The 20,335-nt window shown below is 41.2% G+C and overlaps 1 protein-coding gene across 1 annotated transcript in view; it reads left to right on the forward strand.

Annotated features, from left to right (window-relative positions):
- The window catches only part of grik5 (glutamate receptor, ionotropic, kainate 5), a 127,151-nt gene that overhangs the window by 63,931 nt on the left and 42,885 nt on the right, over positions 1-20,335 (forward strand). The window contains exons 2-5 of the mRNA XM_030749423.1: positions 14,126-14,287; positions 15,658-15,822; positions 19,524-19,621; positions 19,951-20,116. Of these exons, the coding sequence (XP_030605283.1) occupies positions 14,176-14,287; positions 15,658-15,822; positions 19,524-19,621; positions 19,951-20,116 (541 nt within the window). The 5' untranslated portion in view covers positions 14,126-14,175. The remainder of the gene's footprint in view (positions 1-14,125; positions 14,288-15,657; positions 15,823-19,523; positions 19,622-19,950; positions 20,117-20,335) is intronic.

Below are 20,335 nucleotides of genomic sequence, written 5' to 3' on the forward strand. Positions count from 1 at the left end.
GATCAAGTAACATGAATGAGTGATTCTAATTTGAGTTGCCAGTTGTAAACCTTATAAACAATAAATGTGGACATTCATAATTCTGTAGTAAGCTGGGGAACTTCTAAGGCTAATGTACCATGGGCTAACTTAATGTATTATGCAGCCACTCACCAGTGCCTGGTACTGATTTACTGAACAATGGAGCAAACAAATGCTAATCCCGCATTAAATATGGTGCTCTGGCATAAATATCCTAACCGACATTGCTTTTAGCATATGCTATGATCTATTAGCATAGAGTGCGCAGAGGGATAACTAACAATTTAGCATGAGAAAGCTGAGCAGGATGTAGCGCAGCAGTGTTTGACCACCGAATGACAAAATGAATCACTTAATTAACCTTGTGAAGGTTACACTCTGGTCATGGAGACACTTGCACAAACATGGGCACGCACACACAGTCTGAATGTGACCTGCATTTCTTGTGCAGATAAGCACTGTGGCTCTTTATGTTCTTTGTATATTCTCGGGCTGGATTCACAGGCAGACTACTGTGGAGACGGTTGAAGAGCCAATACGTCCTGCTGGTGAGGGACATTAAATATTGACTCAACATCCAAATAGTGAGAAATTATTCATCGTTTGTAAGATATAATGTTTTTGATCATATGAGCCATTGTTCTGCGTCAGACCTCTGCCTTGTGGTGCTTTTCATTTAACCTTGAACAGATTCCCATCATACCCATATTCCAATGAAATATGTATTAAATTTAGCAGTTTGCTTCTCCAAAAGGCAGTTCTGAGCAGCCAAAAACACTGACAACAAACTCATCTGGCATTCTATCAGAACATAAGGCACATAAAAAAGACTGTCTTTTAACCACAATGTTATATTTTTGATTTCTAAATAGATTTTTTTTTTTTTTTTGTCTGCTGTTGATCATAGACTTTATTTTCTGCACCAAGTGGTTACGTGATTGGTGCTGTTTGTCTGTTGGCAGGATTATTTTTAAAAAGTTTGAAATGATTTACTGGAAATTTTGAGCGGCGGCTGTGCAGTTTAGAAATGATTAACCTTCGGAGTCTATCAGGATCTGCATTAGCACACAGGATTTTTTGAAAGAGTCTTCACTTATTTACTTCTATATTACTGCAGGTGCCACAGTGGTGCTCACAGCACTGTGGCACCTGCCTCGGAGCAAGAAGGTCCTGGATTCGCAGCCACCAGCTGGCTCGGACCTTTCCGTGTGGATTTTGCATGTTTTCCTTGTGCTTGTCCAGAGATATGCATGTTCAGATAATTGGCAATTCTAAATTGGCTGTAGGTGTAAATGCAAGTGTGACTCGTTTTCTGTCTTAGCCCTGCAGTGGACTGGCAATCTGTCCAGGGTCTATCCCACATTTCACCTGGGATAGGCTGGCCTTAAACTGGATAAGTGATTAAGAGAATGGATGGATGGGTCTTTACTTTTACGAGATAAAATAAGAGGCAGAATTGGACATGTTGCATTATATCTTTGCAAACACAAATTAGATTAATAATAAGAAAAACTGACTAACATTGCCTTGATTCTCTCAAGAAAACATTCAACTGATTCAGATCTGCACACTGTACCCTCCTGGATCCAGGAATTCAATTCTTGCCTGGCGTGGAGGGAATTTTTAACCTTCGTAGAAATTGCTCTTTCCTGCTGCTAATAGTTATTTAATCATATAATTCATATATAAAAAACAGAGTGTGTTGCATATGTGCTTTGTTTAACTGAAAACCTTGTAGTGCCTTGAATATATTGCACATTTATTATATAACACTACTGAAACCTGATGCCTAAAAAACATTAGTGTTTTCAAAGCATTGTAGCATACACCATAAGTGGATGAATCCTCAAAATATCCTCACTTTTGCTCTGAGTGTGGCATCTTTTTTTTTTTTTTTTTTGGTTTCCCAGCTGGGTCTGAGAGGTACTGAAAATGCCTCCTGCTCGGGGCATCTGAAAACAAAGTGCAGAATGCTGCAGTCGGTAATGCATTTAGCACAGATGGATACACAAATAAAGAGCTGTTTATGCAAAACAGATGCACAACAATGTCCAGTCACTCCATATTTCAGCATTTCGCCGAATCTCTCTGCCTGCCCCCCTCTCCCCCTCTCCAGTCAGTTCCTGTCAGACCTAATAGTGTGATGTCTCGTCTTGAATGGAGATGACCAATTTTAGACTCAGTCATGGGTGTTAGAATTGTACAGCATCTCGAGGAGACACACACAATATATTCAGGCAAAAATTATCATTAGGACAATAAATTTTTTTTTTAGAAATAGCGCCCATTAGCCCCTGGTTAGACCACAAATCTGAAAATGTAATTACATGCCTAATTCAATGCGATTAATATGTATTGCAGCTGATTAACCAGCTAAGCAATATCAATCTGGACAATTTACATGATACCAATAACTGAAAGTTTCAATTCATATTAAAGAGTTATAATCTGGAGCAAGGAGTCATAGTACATATACAGCCTTAGGATTAGTGTAATAAAATATGGCCAGATGAAAGCAGTTTATTAATGAATTTATGGGGTGTTAGGCTTATAGAGTAAAATAATTTTAAAAAAAGCATTGTAAAATCATTTGATTAAAAGGATAATTTATGGGTGAACACAAACAGAATACTAAAAAGTCATTATTTTTTGTGTCGTCTCCTCCGGCTACATAACATTTTCTGTGCCACAGTCTGACAAAGGACATTATTAAAAATTATTTTCCTGGCATTTCCAGTGCGAGAGACATGCGAGAGAAGGAATAACATCACCCAAGGTCAGGAGCTCTATCCAAACCCAGGCGTTTTCCCAGGTGTTTTCCAGCATGAGCATTCTGTGACCTTTTAGAAATGGATGGTGCGGTTTCTTTTTTTGGTTCTTTTAAATGAAATGGCTCATAAAGAACTTGATCAATTATGTAATCCAATATACAGCCACTGGGCGTGACCCTGCTCATCACTGCTTTTCTTCAGTTATCTAAACACTTTTAGGGATAAAAAAAGTTGAGTCACTTCTTCGTATTTTTTGCCTCGTTTGTAGGTACTATTTTTAGACTCAGGTTTTGGCGACAGTGACATTTTTTCCGCTATAGTAGCACCAAGGCCAGAGTCAGTATTATCTTTTAAGGCGCAGATTGTCGCTGAGTCAACACAGATTGGCGCTGTCTCGAGTCGCGCGGCATTATTCACGGCTTATATTCACCATCTGGCACTAATGCAAAGTTCTCAGTTATTTTAGCAGCAGCTTTAAAAGTAAAAATGTAATTTTCATTCACTTATCCCCGGGCACAATCCTCAACACAACTAGAAAACAATGTCTGACAAAACCCCCCGAGAACAAAACATGAAGATGAGACAACAGATAATTACTGGATTTGTCTTTGTTAAAATAGATGATTTTTTATTCATTTCCCCATCTCTGCTTCTAAATATATTAAAATAATGAGCTAAACAAGTAAATATGTGGAGGAAAAAAAAGCTTTGATTCTGCAAGGAAGTGGAGCTGGTTGGGAAGTGCTTCCACAAATGGCAGTTTCTGATTAATTGCAATCCTTATGCTGTTGTTGAATTTAAAGCCTTCCTCTTGTCTTGTCATTTAAATGATCTATTTAAAGGCTGTAAAATATTAAATGTCACAGGAAGACATTTCACAGAAACTGAAGATGTTTTTACATTTTCTTATAGGCTATTTGAAAGACTTTCAGAATACCTGCAGCGATTAGGAAAAAAAAAAAACCTTCATCTAACTTTGAGATGATTCAAGTCTGTTCATTTATTACAAATTCAGGAACACGCTTCCTTTTACTGGGCAAAGAAATAAAATTCTCACCGATTTCTTTGTGAAATGTTTTAAATGAAAAAGGGGGCTGAAAATGCATGATGTAAGAGTTTGCTTTTAACAGGATTTTAACCCCGGCGTTCCACATCGATACTTGAACCTTATAAGAGAGCATGACCATTCCTGTCCTGAGTGGGAACATTGGCTTGCCCTACATACTTTGGTATTTGCATAGTTACTTTGCATAGATGCAAGTGAATCCTTTTCAGATGCTGAAGCGAGTCTGAGAAGTGCAGTCAGAGAGAATTTGTCTCTTGCCCGGGGCAGCTGAAAACAAACCAAATTTGAGCATGCTGCTTTCTGCGGAGCAAATTAGTACAGACGAAAACACAAACCAGAAGCCCCACATGTAAACTTGAATCACAAGAGCACGTTTACAGCACTTGGTTTCCCCTTTACTTTCATTTTTTCTCTTTTTTTTTCAGCTTTCTCCTCCCCTCCTGGTTGCTCTGTCAGCGCTGAGAGTATGGTGGCTTGTCCTTATCTCACATGACCAAATTTAGATTTAGTTGTGGGAGACAAAAATACACAACCATCTGAGTGGACACACAGCATGTCCTAGTCATATACTACACATACCCGAGCTGAGCGCAGTGTGCGCTCTTGTTCCCGGTCACGTACCAGAAACACATTCTTTCTGTTTCTGCCTCTCAGTACTAGAGGGAAATCTCTCTATCTCTCTCTCTCTCTTTCAGAAACACACACACACACACACACACACACACACACACACACACACACACACACACACACACACACACACACACACACACACACACACACACACACACACACACACAGAGAGAGAGAGAGAAAGGCACACACTGTACCAGCAAAGCAAAGCCCTGCTTCACACGACCAGTGGTCTCTGACTCCCCAGTCTCTCATTTACCTGTTCCATCACTGCTCCTCACTTCTCTCTTTTCCTCTCCTTCACACTTCTCCCCACCTCCTCCTCCTCTCATCCTCAACTCTGTTGCCACGGTAGCAAAACCTGACAATGAGAGAGAGAGGGAGAGAAAGAGAGAGAGACAGAGAGACACAGAGACTGAATGCCATCTGAGTCATTTAATCCTCAACCTCTGTATCTGTGTGTGTGTGTGTGTGTGTGTGTGTGTGTGTGTGTGTGTGTGTGTGTGTGTGCACGTGCGTGTGTGTTTGCTTGTGTGCATGAAGGTGAAAGTGTTGGATATGTTTCTGTCAGTCTCTATTTATGTGTTATGTGTGTGCACGAGTGAGTGAGTGCGGTGCGTGGGTGTCTAAGTGGGAGAGCTGCGTGGAGTCGGTTCACCGGTTCATCGCAGAACTATGGCAGTGCGATAGGCAAATGCACTACCTTTGTCTGTCTCACCGCACGTAGCCGTGCCATTTCCGATTTCTATTTCATGTTCACCACATGTTGTAATTTTAAAGCAATATCCTCTCAGTCAGACACACAAAAATTTCTAACTCTGATATGCTCTTGTGATGCAACACAGTTTCGCTTGCCGTACATAATGTTATTTTGCATCAAGATCTCTGTGTTAATATGACATCCTGGTGACAATGCATCAGCTCAAGTGATGCTAAATCAGATTTATTTGTATAAAACCGTATGACATCCAAATATCTCAATGGATTTATATGCTGACAGCACTGGTGCTTGCATAGCCCTCTAAAAAAATAATACTACAGACACACACATGCATATATAGGGGGGAAAAAAGAAAACATTTAGCACATGAACAAAAAGAACAATGAAAAGAAACCTCAGGAGAAGCAATCCAAAAAAGACCCCCATCCTCTTTGGATGGCCAGCTGTGCAGTAGGAGCAGCAGTTGTGAAAAAGATAACCTACTATAAAAATAGCACAAAATTATAACAGTTAATAAAAATTCAACACTCGAGATATTTCTACTTCAATGATGGGCCATACTTACATAAAATCCTATAACCAAACACATAAAATCTGTTTATGATGAAAATGAAAAGATTTTATATCCACTGTGACGTCCACCTAATAGCCTACACTGATTTAAACTGACAGCGCTCTATTCTTACTCAGACATTGTTCTCTTTGCAGCGCCCTGTCTAATAATATCACTCTTATACATTCCAAGGCTTAGCTCTGAATGCAAATTTTAGCTCTCCAAACAAGCCAGCGGGCGAGTGAGTTCAAGGAGAGCTTCCTAATTGTGATTAAAGTGCTGTGCTTACATAAGCCAGAGTTGCAACAAGTGGGACCTGCACCAACAGCTGGATACAGTGAGCGGCACATTTTTTTCAAGCAGTTTGTGGTGAAAGCAGTGCACTGAATGTCACACACACACACACACACATACTCGCGCACGCAAACACATGCCTCGGCACTGATCTGAACAGCAGGTGGTACATATGCATGCAGGAGGGCTAAAATATAAACTTGCTGCTAGTGCGTATAAACAACTAATACGAAGACATGCACTGGGACGCGGACATTGAAAAAATAAAATGATGCACAAGGAAGCAAGCAAACACACACACACACACACACACACACACACATGCACACACACACACAAATCTTTTTTTTTTTTTTCGAGAGTTTGGGTATGTGCATGCAGCTTTGGGATGCTTGTGTGCACGTTTCTGCATGACATACTCGGATGTGACAGTGTCACAGGAGCACGGTGGTTCCCCAAGCAGGCGGTGTCACTGACTGAGGGCCTCTTTGTCAAGGAGAACACTAGGAAGAATTTATCCATGTTCAATGAACAGAGAGAGAGAGAGAGGGAGAGAGAGGGAGGGAGAGGGGTGAGGGACGGAGGAGGCTGTAACAGAGAAAGTGCACTGTCGAGATTGAAGAGACCGCTGAGAGCTAAGATGGGGAGTGAGAAGAGAGAGGTCAGTAAAGAGACAGGGGTATAGAGTGTTCCTGAAGATGAGACAAAACAGATCGAGGCTGAGGGAGAAGAGATGCAGAGATTGGGGAAAAAGAAGAGCTAGAGAGTGAGAGGAGAAGGTGAAAATGACAGATCAAAGTGTCTGCAGCACTACTGAAAGAGGACAAGGTGGAGACATATACGAAATATATGGAAGTGAGAGGCTTGGGTTGGTCACGATAACAGAAACACCTGATGCAGTCACAAAAATCATGTAATAAATTCTATGATGATGATGGGTTGTTTTACTTTCTTTTTGCTCCAGATCTAGAAATTTTTGCTTAAAAGGGTTAAAGTTACATTTCTCACAGACTATCAACTCAGAATTGCCAGTCAGAAATTCAGCCAGTCATGTGGTAAAAGTGCGGGAAGAACTATGCCCTTTCATGCAATAGCATTGATGACCTTTATACAGCAGGCTGCAGGAGTTCACAGTTTTCATCAATGCAATGATGAAATAAGTGTTTGTATAACCACAGTCGGTCCTTGGCCTCAGACCGTGGGGTTTTCGTTGCCTCAAATTCACCATGTAGATAGAAATAATTTAAAAAAGCATTTTAGAGATGTTAGTAGAAGCAGAAGCTCTAATGATAAGGTTGATTTAACACATTTTTCAGACTGCGGTTTGTTATGGTGCTCTATCTAGAACAAGACAACAAAATAATATTCAGCACTGTCACATTTATTTCTTTACCATTTCAAATTTGCATTATTTACTATAGCTGTTCATGTTATTGTGCCTACCCCCTTTATAAGGTTTAGTTTGCATTTAGAGTAGTTTTAAAATATGGGAGGAGGGCTTACTCTTTATTATTCCATGTAGCCAACCTAATATAACCTTTTACCCACCATTCTCCAGTCAAGTAAACATTTTCAAAAATCAAACTCAAGATATACAGCTCACTGGTAGGCAGCGTCACATGAATAAATCATGTTTTCTCAAAATTTTAAACTTCACCTTGAAATCTCCAGTTCAAGTTCTAAAGGATCGGCAATGATGATGTTAAAAAAAAAAAAAAAATCCTCAAAAAAGGGAATTTTTGAAAAATCAAAGGGGAAAAGAGGAACAGAGAGAGAAGGACAAAGCTAAGCCAGAAGAGAAAGTCAGAAATGGAAAGATTAGAGAGGCGCATGCAAGGTAAAGTGAAGGGGTACAAAGTGAAAATGCTGAGTCAAAGCAACCAAGAACATGTACCTCTGCTTTGATATTAGATGCAGACACAAAAAGCTAAAGCCGTAATCCTGCCAAGAGGGGTAAGCAAGGGGTCCTTAGTACTTTTCCACCCCCACTGTACACACACACACACACACACACACACACACACACAGGTTAACAAATGCTCTGAAATGGCCTGACCGCGCTCATTCAGGCACGTTCGCCCAGCTGTCTGCAACAGGCCAGCTGTAGTGAACAGTGACTGTTAATTGTGAGAAAAATGAGCAAAATAGCACTTGTGTGCCATAATGGCTGGCGCTACAGTCTCCTTAAATCCACAGCCACTGAAGCCGTTCCACTTGCAAATTCAATTATAGGAATGATTCATCCTTCCATTATGATAACTGTCAGATTTTCTTGTGTCATACAATAAGGCAGAAGGGGAAAAACAAATGATTCGCCAGCCCCCCCCCCCCACTGAAACCCTTCTCCCCCCCCCTCAAGCTGCATTTCTCCGTCTGACTTCTTTTTGTCTTTCTCTGCATTCCTCTCTTTTTTCCACTCCTCTCCTGCTATCGCTCATCCCGCTTTCTCTGCCTGAGTCTCCGTTCATCCTCTCTTCATCTGCCTGGGGGTGCGAGGCGAGATAGCTTTCCCTCGTTTTCTGATTTTCTCCATACCCCCCCACCCCCCACTCTACCATACAACCCACCCACCTCTTCTCCCTCATGCTCTCTCTAGATAATTAAGATCTCTGATTTTACGGTTTTCTCTTTCATAATAGCCTCTGCAGACACTATAAGCAAGCCGCCAAGTCTGGAGCGCGTACACACACACACACAAAAAAAAAATAGAGGCACACACAAATATGCATATGTTTTCATATATACACACGAAGATGAATGCATGCACCAAACAAGTAAATTTTCAACTAAAATGAATGTCCTTTCCTCAAACTCTCCATTCTCCCTCTGTCTCTCTCTCGCTCTCTCTTTTAAACTCTGTCCTGCACACATGCACAATCACACACAGCAAGTCAGGATATTTATATTTTAGCTTTTGTGTATTTGTCAGTGGTGCCAGCATGTGGGGTGACTTACAGCAGGGTGCAGAATGAAAGCGAGCCAGGGGAGCTAGAAGCAGTGCTTTCTGTACAGCTCAGACTAGTCTGGCTCTGCTCAGCCCTCTTGCTGCTTCAGCTCCCTGCAGACTGACACCCGACTACTACAGGGACTCAGCCATGTACTACTGTAGCAGTAGGGCTCGTACAACCACCAGAAACACAGCCCTCACAGATTAAACACGGCAATACTCTCTCAACATTTGCTCTTTATTTCTTTCTTTCTGTGCGTTTCCCTTCACCTTATTCTGCTGCTTATTTTCTTTGATTCACCTGCAGTGATGGAAGAAGTGCTCAGACCCAAAAATTTCATGCCAAGGTTATTGCAGCATCCATCACAGGTAAAAGATATTGTTACAATAATAATCAAAGGTTCCTACAAAACCATAAGTGCTAAAATATAGGTTTACACCATGGTTGACCTGGATTAGCGGCCCTGGTTTTGGTTGCTGTCTTTCTGAATGACCAGGGAAAGTCTCCCCTGGACAAATAGACATAAAGCTAAAGTACACCAAACTTTCTCAAGAAATCTAACATGTTGGCAGTGGAATAATTACAATATTTTACTGCTGATTATTGTAATGTCACTCATATAATGTCACATCTCAGCAAATAATGGGAAAGAAATGTAGGAAAACTAGTGAATTTTTATGTTTTTTTTTATGGTAAATTTCCTAAGCCTTCCATATCCCATGCTATAAATTGTCATTGTGTCTCCTGTCACATTTTTTAACACATAGTCACGTGAAAAAGATATTTTTCATTGGACTCTATGCAGGCCTGTGAAAAACTAAGTGCACACCTTGATTCAGTAGCTTTTAGAACCTCCTTTAGCAGTGATAAGTTGAAATCATCGTTTTCTGTATGACTTTATCAGTCTCTCACATTGTTGGGGAGGAATTCTGGTCCACTGTTCTTGATTGAGCCAGTTCAGTGAGGTTTGTGAGCATTTGTTTATGCACAGCTCTCTCGTGGTCTTGCCGCAGCATTTCAGTCAGGTTGAGATCTGGACTTTGACTGGACCATTGCAACACCCTGATTCTTTTCTTTTTCTGTAATAGATTTGCTGGTGTGCTTGAGATCATTGTCCTGTTGCATGACCCAAGCTTTAGTTTCCGATGAGTTTTAGCTGACGCAGACGATAATTGTCCTCAAATTTTGACTCCAGTATACTTTGGTATTCAGAGGAGTTTGTGGCTGATTCAATGACTGCAAGGTGCTCAGGTCACGTGGCTGAAAAACAAGCCAAAATCACCACTGTGCTTGATAGTTGACATGAGATGTTATGAGATATTAGGTTCTTGCTGCTGTGCATTATGGCCGAACATTTCCACTTTGGTCTCGTCTGTTCAGTGGGCATTGGTTCAGAGGTCTTGCAGTTTGTTCAGATGCAACTTTGCAAACCTAAGCTGTGCTGACATGTTTTTTTTTTAGTTTTTTTTAGAGAGAATAGGCTTTCCCCAGCAACACTTCCAAACAAACCACTCTTGTTCAGTCTTTTTCTAATTTTGCTTTTACGAACTTTGAAATTTAACATGCCAACTGAGGCCTGTAGAGTCTGAGATGTAGCTCTTTTTTTTTCTTTTCTGTTTCTCCGAGCATTGCACAGTTTGACCGTGGGGTGAATTTGCTGCTCCCAGTAAGATTGTGGCACTGTTAACACACACCTCCAGACCAGCAAACTGACAAAACATATGCATTTATAGAGGCGGTCACACTTGGAGATGATCAAGTGCATTTGATTAGTAGCAACAGGCTTCTGCTTACTATCTTAATCCCTGTCGAACCAATAAGTGTGTACTTAGTTTGCTACAGGACAGCAAAGAGTCCTCTGAAAATGTTCTTTTTCATATGACTGTCTTCTTCTTCTTTCAGCTTCCCTCCTCTGCACATGTCCAAACCACCTCAGCCTTGCCTCTCTAACTCTCAAACTGCTCAACCTCAGCTGTCCCTCTGATATACTCATTTCTAATCTTATCCATCCTCGTTACTCTCAGTGAAAACCTTAGCATCTTCAACTCTGCTACCTCGAGATCGACATCTTGTTTTTTTTTTTTTTGTCAGAGCCACAGTCTCCAAACCATACATCATAGCAGGTCTCAATACCATCTAGTGAATCTTTCCTTTTGCTGCTTTCCTTTGGTCTTCTTTGCATGACTGCAATTATAAAATTCATCTAAATAGTATCAAGTAAACATTTTTCTGTATGAGAAACAAGCCAAAAGGGCCTTTTTAGTGAGTAAATAATGTGCGACATATGGCATATTCTATTTCTTTTCCTATGGGAATTAGTAACTATATGCAAAAACAGCCTTTTATATATGATAAAATATATTTTATTATATACACTACATTAGAAGGTAGTTTTTGACATACAGCAAAAGCAGAATTTTAATGTTCCAGTTAGGTGATATAAGTAAAAATATATACTGTAACACTGGGAACCTTTTCTACAACAACGAGCCATATTTGTGTTACAGTGTGTTATGCATTTTGTTGGGTAATTATATTCCTAAAAACAAGCTATTTGATATCAAACATATTTAGTGAAATAAAAAGCACAAAATTTGCTTTAAATATAAAGTATGATGTAACTTAGAATGAAAAATACTAAAGGAAATTGGAAGTACTTCAGACTGATACCTGAGTACAGTCCTTGAGGAAATATACGTTTGCCTCCTCTCTCTCTCTCTCTCTCTACTCCTCTGCATCTCCTTCTGTAGAGACACTTTCCAATCTCTTCTTTCTGTATTCAATTTTGCTCTTTTATTCCCTCATCGTCACAAGCCTATTCCCTCGGCTTGTTTTTCTCTCTTAATCTCCTTACTTCTATCACAGATTTCCATCTTCTTCTTCACTCCCACTATTCCTCTCCTTGGAGTACAGAAACTATAATCTTCTCTGTCCAATGCTGTCAATAGCTCTCAATAACAATGAAATAGCACTGTTCCTTCCCATCATTGATGAAGGCACAGCCTCAGTTTGGATCGTATTCGTCATCAGGGCAATCTGCTTCTTGGTAATAGCCAATCAAATGGCTCCTGTGAAATGCAGCACACCCATGATAGGTTCCCCATTGTTTTGATTGACTGCACCTGAGGGCCCGCCACTTCAGCTGGCTTCGATCAATACCCCATCACACACACAAGGTAGGCGCATGCTCATACGTGCACTGGAATAAACACATAGGTACGGACGCGCACGCGCACAGACACATACGCACGCAATTTGGTGAAGAGTAAATTGAGAAAGATGCCAGTGGTGTGGGAAGCAAACAGTAACAGCCAGCAAAATGGAGTACTTTACAGCATGATGCACAGCTGTGTTACAGCAGCGTGCCATACTGAACTCACTGTACGCGCACAATAATCAGCTTTGAACTTGTGCACACAACTTTAAACTGTTGGTGAACTGTTAGTGAACTACTTATTAATTTTCATCTTTACTGTGACACACTGCGTGAAATGCAAATGATTTATTGAAAACAATGAGATGGAAAATTACTCCCGTATTGTGCTTCTTATTCTATGTTGTGTCACACATACAGATGGCCTCGCATAAGCTCTGCCTCTGTTCACTTTGAACTGCAATAACCATAATGAGAGCAGCACAGCCATCTGCACGGTATGGTGTATGTTATTAGTATTACAAACATGTTGACGCACACATTTCCCCACCCTTTGAATGTGAGACACGTAAAGTCAGATAGGAAGAAAGGGAGGTCAGTGATTACATAAAGAACAAAGAAAAAGTGGAGGAAAGGGGAAATGTGGCTGGTTTATGAGACTGCAAAGCGGGATTCAAAGCAGAGGGTTACAGATTTTTTTTTGATGTGCTTTAAACATCAAAGTCAAACAAGTGTTGGAAAGGTGACTGGGGTAAAAAAAAAAAAAAAGATAAAATGAACGTCTCAAAGTGAATATGGCTTTAAAAATAAGGATAGAGGGTGGAGAGGTGTTTATTCAGCAGAAGCAACCCTCGTGATCTCTGTCTTTGATGCACACGCAGTGTGTGCGCAAATAATGCCCATAATAATACTCACCCCCCCACCCCCCCACATGCATTTGTCAGGGTCTCAGGTCAGCTTCCTATGACTTCACCAGTCCCCCTGTTCTCAGCTGCAAGGGTCACTTGAAGGTCCTGAACCTGAGTGTCCCAGCTGTCCGTCAAGACCTCAGAGCAGTGAACCAGACATTTGAAACAATCCCAAGTCAACAGCCTCTACCACCACTGCTCCATCATCAACACCGCCCCCTCCCTCAGCCTCCCCTTAGCCTGTCTGTCACACAGCACTCCTTCCCCTCTCCTCTGTCTTCATCCCTCCCTTCATCTCTCCATTCTTTCACACCGCCTTGTCATGTTGTCAGTCAGAGCAAGGATGTGTCACTCCTGGAGAGAGCTGCTTAGCACCACTGGAGCTCAGCTGAGCTCTGTTTCTTTCTTTGTGTTTGTGTCTGTTTGAAGGTTGTGATGGAGGTTAAGTTATTAAAAACACACACACACAAATGTGGATGTATGTTGTGTAGTGTGTGTGTGTGTATATATATATATATATATATATATATATATATATATATATATACACTTTATTCACAGCAGCTGTCTTTGTATGGAACTCTGCATGTCTGGTATGTTGACATATCTGTGTGTTTGCATTTTTTTTGTACATATGTACGTGTGTGTACAATACGGATGTGCAAGAGTGACTACGTGATATCTTGTGTGTCAGCTGTGATGTTTTCTTTGAACTGCCTCTGGAGATGCCTTCAAGGATGCGTCCTGTCACTTCTAAATGGCAGACTTTCCACAGGAGACGTGAATAGAGTTGTGTGTACTGTATTTTATGATTAGACAGGCTGTATGCATAGGACTGGGCTGCCCTGCGAAGTGACAGTGAACATCTTCATACCTGATTTTTTAAAGTGTATTATATGTGCTGTTGAATTACACGTGCTTCCACTCCATGTGAATCTGACAGTGCAAACTGAAGATAAGCTAACTGACGACTAGAGAGACTTCTTTAAAACCAGGAGAGTGATTTATTTATTTTTTGCATAAAGTAACATGCCGTTTATTCCTCCACTCCTGCAGGTGGCGGTACAGGCAGCCAGCAGACCATTCTCCATGAGGAGCAGTAGAAGATGCCGGCTCTGCCAGCACTGCTGCTGTCAATACACTTCCTCTCCTTCCTGCTAGTTACCATGTCGCCACGCTCCCTCAGTCAGGCCCCCCTGCTCTCCTCCGTCCGGATGGGTGAGTTGCCACCTGTCCTGCCATATCCAGCTTACCCAGGTCAAAAAAGTCTCTCAGCACAAACATACACGCCTTCTCTTTTGCTTCTCCAAACTGGGACTCAACACACTGAACAGAACACGGGAATATTGTGGAGCATTTAAAGCCAAACCTCCATAGACTAGGCTGCAAAATATTTCAATATGTGTTAGCGTCCTAGTTATACTCTTATGAGCTGTAAGACAAATAGACAGGGGCAGATACAATTCAATTTTTGTATGACTAAGACTGCTTATGTACCGAGTGAGAATAATGTAAACGACACAAATTCTGTTACAAAGCTGAGAAATATTAGAATTTATTTGTCAGTTATTCGAAGCATGCTGTCAGTCAGCACTTAAACTCCAAAGAGCATCAATCATCTGTGCCCAAAATTAACAGCACGGCAAACAAAAGATTGTTGAAGATTGTTCCATCCATCCATCCATCCATCCATCCATCCATCCATCCATCCATCCATCCATCCATCTTCTTAACCACTTAGTTCAGGTTCATGGAGGGGACTGGAATCTGTCCCAGCTGTCATAGGGCAAGAGGTGGCATACAGCCTGGAGAGGTTGCCAGTCTATCACTGTGGTGAAAAGTGTATGATAAATGTGTAATATAATGTGTCAGATCTTTGTACAGATATTTGCAGAGGTCTCCTTGCTCCAGCTTCATATTTAGTAAATGTACCTTTGGCTGCATCCTTATTTCCCCAAGGGGTCACCACCACAGCTGGAACCACATGTTTGATTTGGCACAGATTTTGCACCAAATGCAACTCTCCCATTTACCCAGGCTTAGGACCAGCATTAGGAATACACTAGCTTGTGACACCCCCCCCGGGTTTGAGTCTCCTTCTGGCCTCGAACTGGGGATCTTTGTTAGGCAAATGTGTTAACCACTACACCACAAGCCACTTAGCTTTATTCTTTAATAACACAGCATCATATTTTCTCAAAATACATAACTAATGATGATATATGCCCTCTTATGTAGCACTCAGTAGCAAATAAGATAAGCCTATTTCTCAAAATGTTTAATTTATGATGTTGTTTGGATCTGGCACACACACATACTAATCTGAACGAGGACAAGTACTTCATCCCTTTGGCAGTCGGTGGTTGTGATCCCTTTATCAGCCCCACTTGTCCTCCCACTACACATTCCCACATGTACATGCGGATGGATAATATTGTTAGCTCGTCTTCCAGCTCTACGCCTTGTTATGTTTCTAGCTTTCTCCTCACCTCCTCACCGCTCTCCCACTCTCCACTGCCCTTAATCTTCATCCATCCATCCTCTCCTCTGCTTCACCTATCTCTCCTTCCCTTTCTGCCTCTCTCTAGCTGCAATCCTGGATGACCAGTCTGTGTGTGGGCGTGGGGAGCGGCTGGCGCTGGCCCTGGCCAGGGAGAACATCAACAGCGTGATGGAGGGTCCGGCCCGAGCCCGCGTGGAGGTGGACATATATGAGCTGCAAAAAGACTCCCAGTACGACACTACAGACACCAGTGAGTGGAGTGAGAATGACCACTGTAGCAGATTCACAGTCCAGCAAAAAGCACTGCCCACTGGGATACAATATCCCATTAGCACAGGGAGGGCCTACTGAAAATAATAGATTTTCTTAGTAGTGTTGAATATTAACAATAGTGACAAATAGATAGAAGAAACAGGAGCGGTACTGCAGGTTTAATTCCGAAACACTTCAGAAATGTGCCGTTATAAAGTTGTAAATATGTAAGATTGTATTTTCTAAAAAAACTGGCTCTTTAAAACCGAAAACCTCAAATGATACATAGAGTGATAAAACACCACCACTTTCATGCGATTAGGAGCCAGTAAGGGATTTTTCTGATTAGTTTACATGTCACTGGAGACCAGTAATGGGCCACTAAGACTGTCTCATTAAAAACAGTGGACCTGTGCCCTCCAGTAACAGCTGGCGCTGTGTACTGTGCAGGCCATGATGAAAACAAATCATCAAATACTAATACAGATCAGCAGTACAGGCAAACAGAGAGCAGCAGAGAGGCTGCTTCATGAAAATTGTATTGATATAGAGAGTGTGCAAAGACAGAAGGAGTACTGCTGAATCCAACCACTGAAGAGATAGAATCCCTGCTCCTATTCTAATCGGTCAGCGACCCTGCCACAAGCTACTGGCAAAATGTCTATGTATGCTTGAGAAGGGTTGTGTACATATGTGCATGCTTGAGTTGCAGGCGTGTGTGTATGTGTGTGTCCTTGACCAATGGGCAGGAGACTCTGACAGGCTTGTTTGCTCAAAGCATTTTTTGGTCTCTGGATCAGAGAGCTCATCATCTTACAGCTACAACTGACTGAGGCATGCACACACACACACACACTCACCCACTCAGGCGTTTACACATGCATACACACACAACCCCTCTCTGCAGACGCTGATGCACATTCACACATGGACACAATGCGAGCGTATACTGTAGGCTCACACTTACGCAGGCATACACAAATTTGCAGTCAGCGGTGAGCTACTGAGAGGGACTAATTGGGATGTATTAAAATACTAACCAAATGCACAGGAAAAGTAAAGACTATCACAGTTTAGTCAGCAGACTCATGTTTGATGTGCCTGTGAATCATTTCTAGGTGGATACACAAAAAATATTGTCAATAAAAAGGAGCTCGGCTGGAATTAAGAGACAGAGTACAAAAAAAATCTGTCAATAAGGCATTTATTTAGCCCATCAGTGAATAACATGCCCAGTGTTATGATATGCTATATGGACAGAAGCACTGGGCCACACCTTTTAATCGTTGAATTCAGGTGTTTTTGCCACAGTGTTACCTTTGCAAACATTTGTTAAAGAATGTGTCATTCTAAAGAGCTCACTGAATTTGAGTGTAGTCCTGTAATAGGATGCAGCTGCTGCAACAAGTCAGTCTGTGAAAATTCTTCCCCCTAGAAATTCCACGATCTGTGATTATTGCAAAGTGGAAGTGTGTAGGAACCACAGCAACTCAACCACAAGCTGGCAGACCATGTAAAGTTAGAGAGCGGGGTCGCCAATACTCTGCTGACTCAATGACCGCAGAGCTCCAAACCTCTTCTTGCATTAACATCAGCGCTGAAACTGTGCGCCAGGGGCTTCATTGCATGGACTTCGATGGCCAAGCAGTTCCTGTATGAGTGTAATGTGTAGGTGGCCCAGTACTTTTGTCCATAGTGTATGTCTGTTACAGGTAGTAGGAATGTTTAGAAAACATGTCTAATTCTTGGCTTTCTTTCCCATATATATCCATATTCTAAATATAAAACTTAAATCTGGCCTGGATTAGCTAACCTTGCATTTAAACGCTCCCGGAAGTTATGTATGTACACAACCCTTCTCAGGTTGTTCTCCTGACTTCAGTGTGTTCCTGTGCTTTGAAGTCAGATTGTGGACACCAAATAGACACTACAACAAGATAGTGTATTTTATTGTTAAGAGTGTTTAAACAACAGGTTCATAGTTGTTTCTTTTGTAACTAACCATGGTCACTTTATCTGCACGTCAACTAAAGGTTATAAGTTTCATGGTACAAAATAAGCGATAGCAAGAAATTTCACAGGTATTAAGTGAATTTGTATAAATTATCAAAAGTTTTTTTTTTTTTTTTTTGCTGTCAACAACATATTTACTCTCTTCTGTTATGTTTTTTATGTATGGCCTCGACAACTTCTGCCTTGAGTTGGAGTTCCTGTGGGTTTTCCCGATAGAAAATTCATTTAAAACTTAACTTAGCAAAGCATAAAGACTACAGCTGGAGAAACAGTTAGACAAACGCTTTCTGAAGGCAACAAAATACACCTGCTTACTAAATAACAAAAAAGCTTTTAAAGACAGTTTGATGTATTACGGGGGGTTTCTGTGCAAGCAAAAAGCAGCAAGTTCTTTTTTTTTTTTTTTTTTTACACTCTTGCTTGCTGGGATTAATCTGGGAACTCATAAGCTAGTCTGTGTATTTAGTCTCTGGGAATCGTTGCCATTCCAGCTATTCATATAGCGGATAGCTATCTAGTTATCTGGATGTCTGCTTTGAGACTTCTGGTCATTTTTTCCTAATACAGATTAATTTAAATCAGCTAATGAAAAAGCTAAACCTCATACATACAGATTGTGAATGTTCATATCCTTTATAGAGGTGAGTGGGCGAGCTGTAGAGAAGCTTTTGTGGAAATTTTCTTTACCTTTGAACGGTTTTCCTCCTGGCAGAAGAAAGTGAATCAATATATTACTCAAAACTTTGAGTTACTCCTTAAAAGAATTCTTAGATTTTTTGGGGCTTTTTTGCCCTTGTTGGGTGGGATTTTGAATGTGTCACAACTATTGATCAGGGTTTCAGGTCTGTCCTGTTCCCTTAATTTTTTGTTTCATGAACTTACTTAGTGTAGATGGAAAACTGTAACAGGAAAACAATAAAACAAAACAAACAAAAAAAACCCAACAGAAAATATGGATTTAAACATGGCGTTTAAAAGTCAGTGAAACATAAATCTGTTTATGTGTGGACTTAAATATGTCCCAGGACATACGAATGAAGCACTAAATATATGGCTATAGTGAAGACATCTATGGAGGTTTTTAAATAGTGAAACCTATGCTTGATTGTACTGCAGAAATAGTGTTTACTTGAGCCATTTCTGAGCATAGAGCCCAAGTTAATAGTCACATAATTTCATGAATAGTTAATGTAATACACAAATGTGTAAAGTTGTTTCTCCCACACTAATGTCCTCCTCCAAATAGGATTATAATGCAAGCTGGCGTTTGTTTGTTAAATCCGACCACCAGTCTGTGAGTATTGTTCCGATTCCAGAGGTATGCTACAATACGAGTAACATGTCTTGAAAATCATTAAAGCCATTAAAAATGAATGCCTAAACAAGTGAATAATAGCAGCAGGCATCCCGTGGGCTGCCCTGTTGTAGTCCTTGGAGGATTTGCCTCAAAATAAATCAGATTATAATGAGGCACATTGTGCTCCAGCAATACAACGAGTGGTTAAACTGAAACGGTAATGTGTCCTCTGAGTTTTTGGTTGCATTTTAAATTTCCACACTTTTCCCCCTGACTGCAGCCCCTGCTGTATGCTAACTCAGGGCTGCCATCAAAACAAAGCAGTGGAAAAGGTGTGTGTGTGTGTGTGTCTGCATATTCACTGTTTCTTTTCTTTTCCCCCGTTTCAGTGTGTCAGATTCTACCCAAAGGCGTTGTCTCTGTGATAGGTCCCGCCTCCAGCCCCGCCTCTGGCTCTACTGTCAGTCACATATGTGGGGAGAAGGAGGTGAGTGTGGAATATAAACACACATATCTGTGCACGTCTGAAAGCTTTTCTGCTCCTATTTATGACCACTCACTTAGACCTGATTAATGTTGAATTGCCTGTTGTATTTCTCCTGATATAAGTAAGCATCATCCACTTCTTCATGCTGATTTCTTTTCGCTTTTCAAATATGTCTTTTTTTTTTTTTTTTTTGCTTAAGTCCCACTGTTTTCTGCCCTTCCCACCTTCCTGAGCTCTCATTACCCTCTAGCTACTCTAATGAATCATCCTTAATCACCACAAATCTGCTTTTTCTTGCCTTTCTTATTAGTTTCCTCTCCTCTCATCAGATTCCTCATGTAAAAATTGGACCAGAGGAAACTCCTCGCCTGCCGTACCTGCGCTTTGCCTCTGTTACTTTGTACCCTAGCAACGAGGACCTGAGCCTGGCCATAGGAGCCATCTTGCGCTCATTCAGCTACCCCTCAGCCAGCCTGGTCTGCGCCAAGGCTGAGTGTGAGTACATGCCGCGTGTTGTATAGTTAAACAGTTTATTATGTGTGACTGCACGGCTGTGTTTGTATTTAGGTGGGTGTAAATGCATCGGTTGTGTTGCTGCCTGCTTGATTACCTTGTGTACTGTTTGTGTGTATGTGCAAATGTCTCTGTGGGAGTGTTGGCAGATTCTCTGTTACACTGTTTGGGCGGATATGACTGTTTGGCGCTGCTGGACAC

This window comes from Archocentrus centrarchus, chromosome 16 (assembly GCF_007364275.1).
Source record: "Archocentrus centrarchus isolate MPI-CPG fArcCen1 chromosome 16, fArcCen1, whole genome shotgun sequence".
In the NCBI taxonomy this organism is placed as follows: Eukaryota; Metazoa; Chordata; class Actinopteri; order Cichliformes; family Cichlidae; genus Archocentrus; species Archocentrus centrarchus.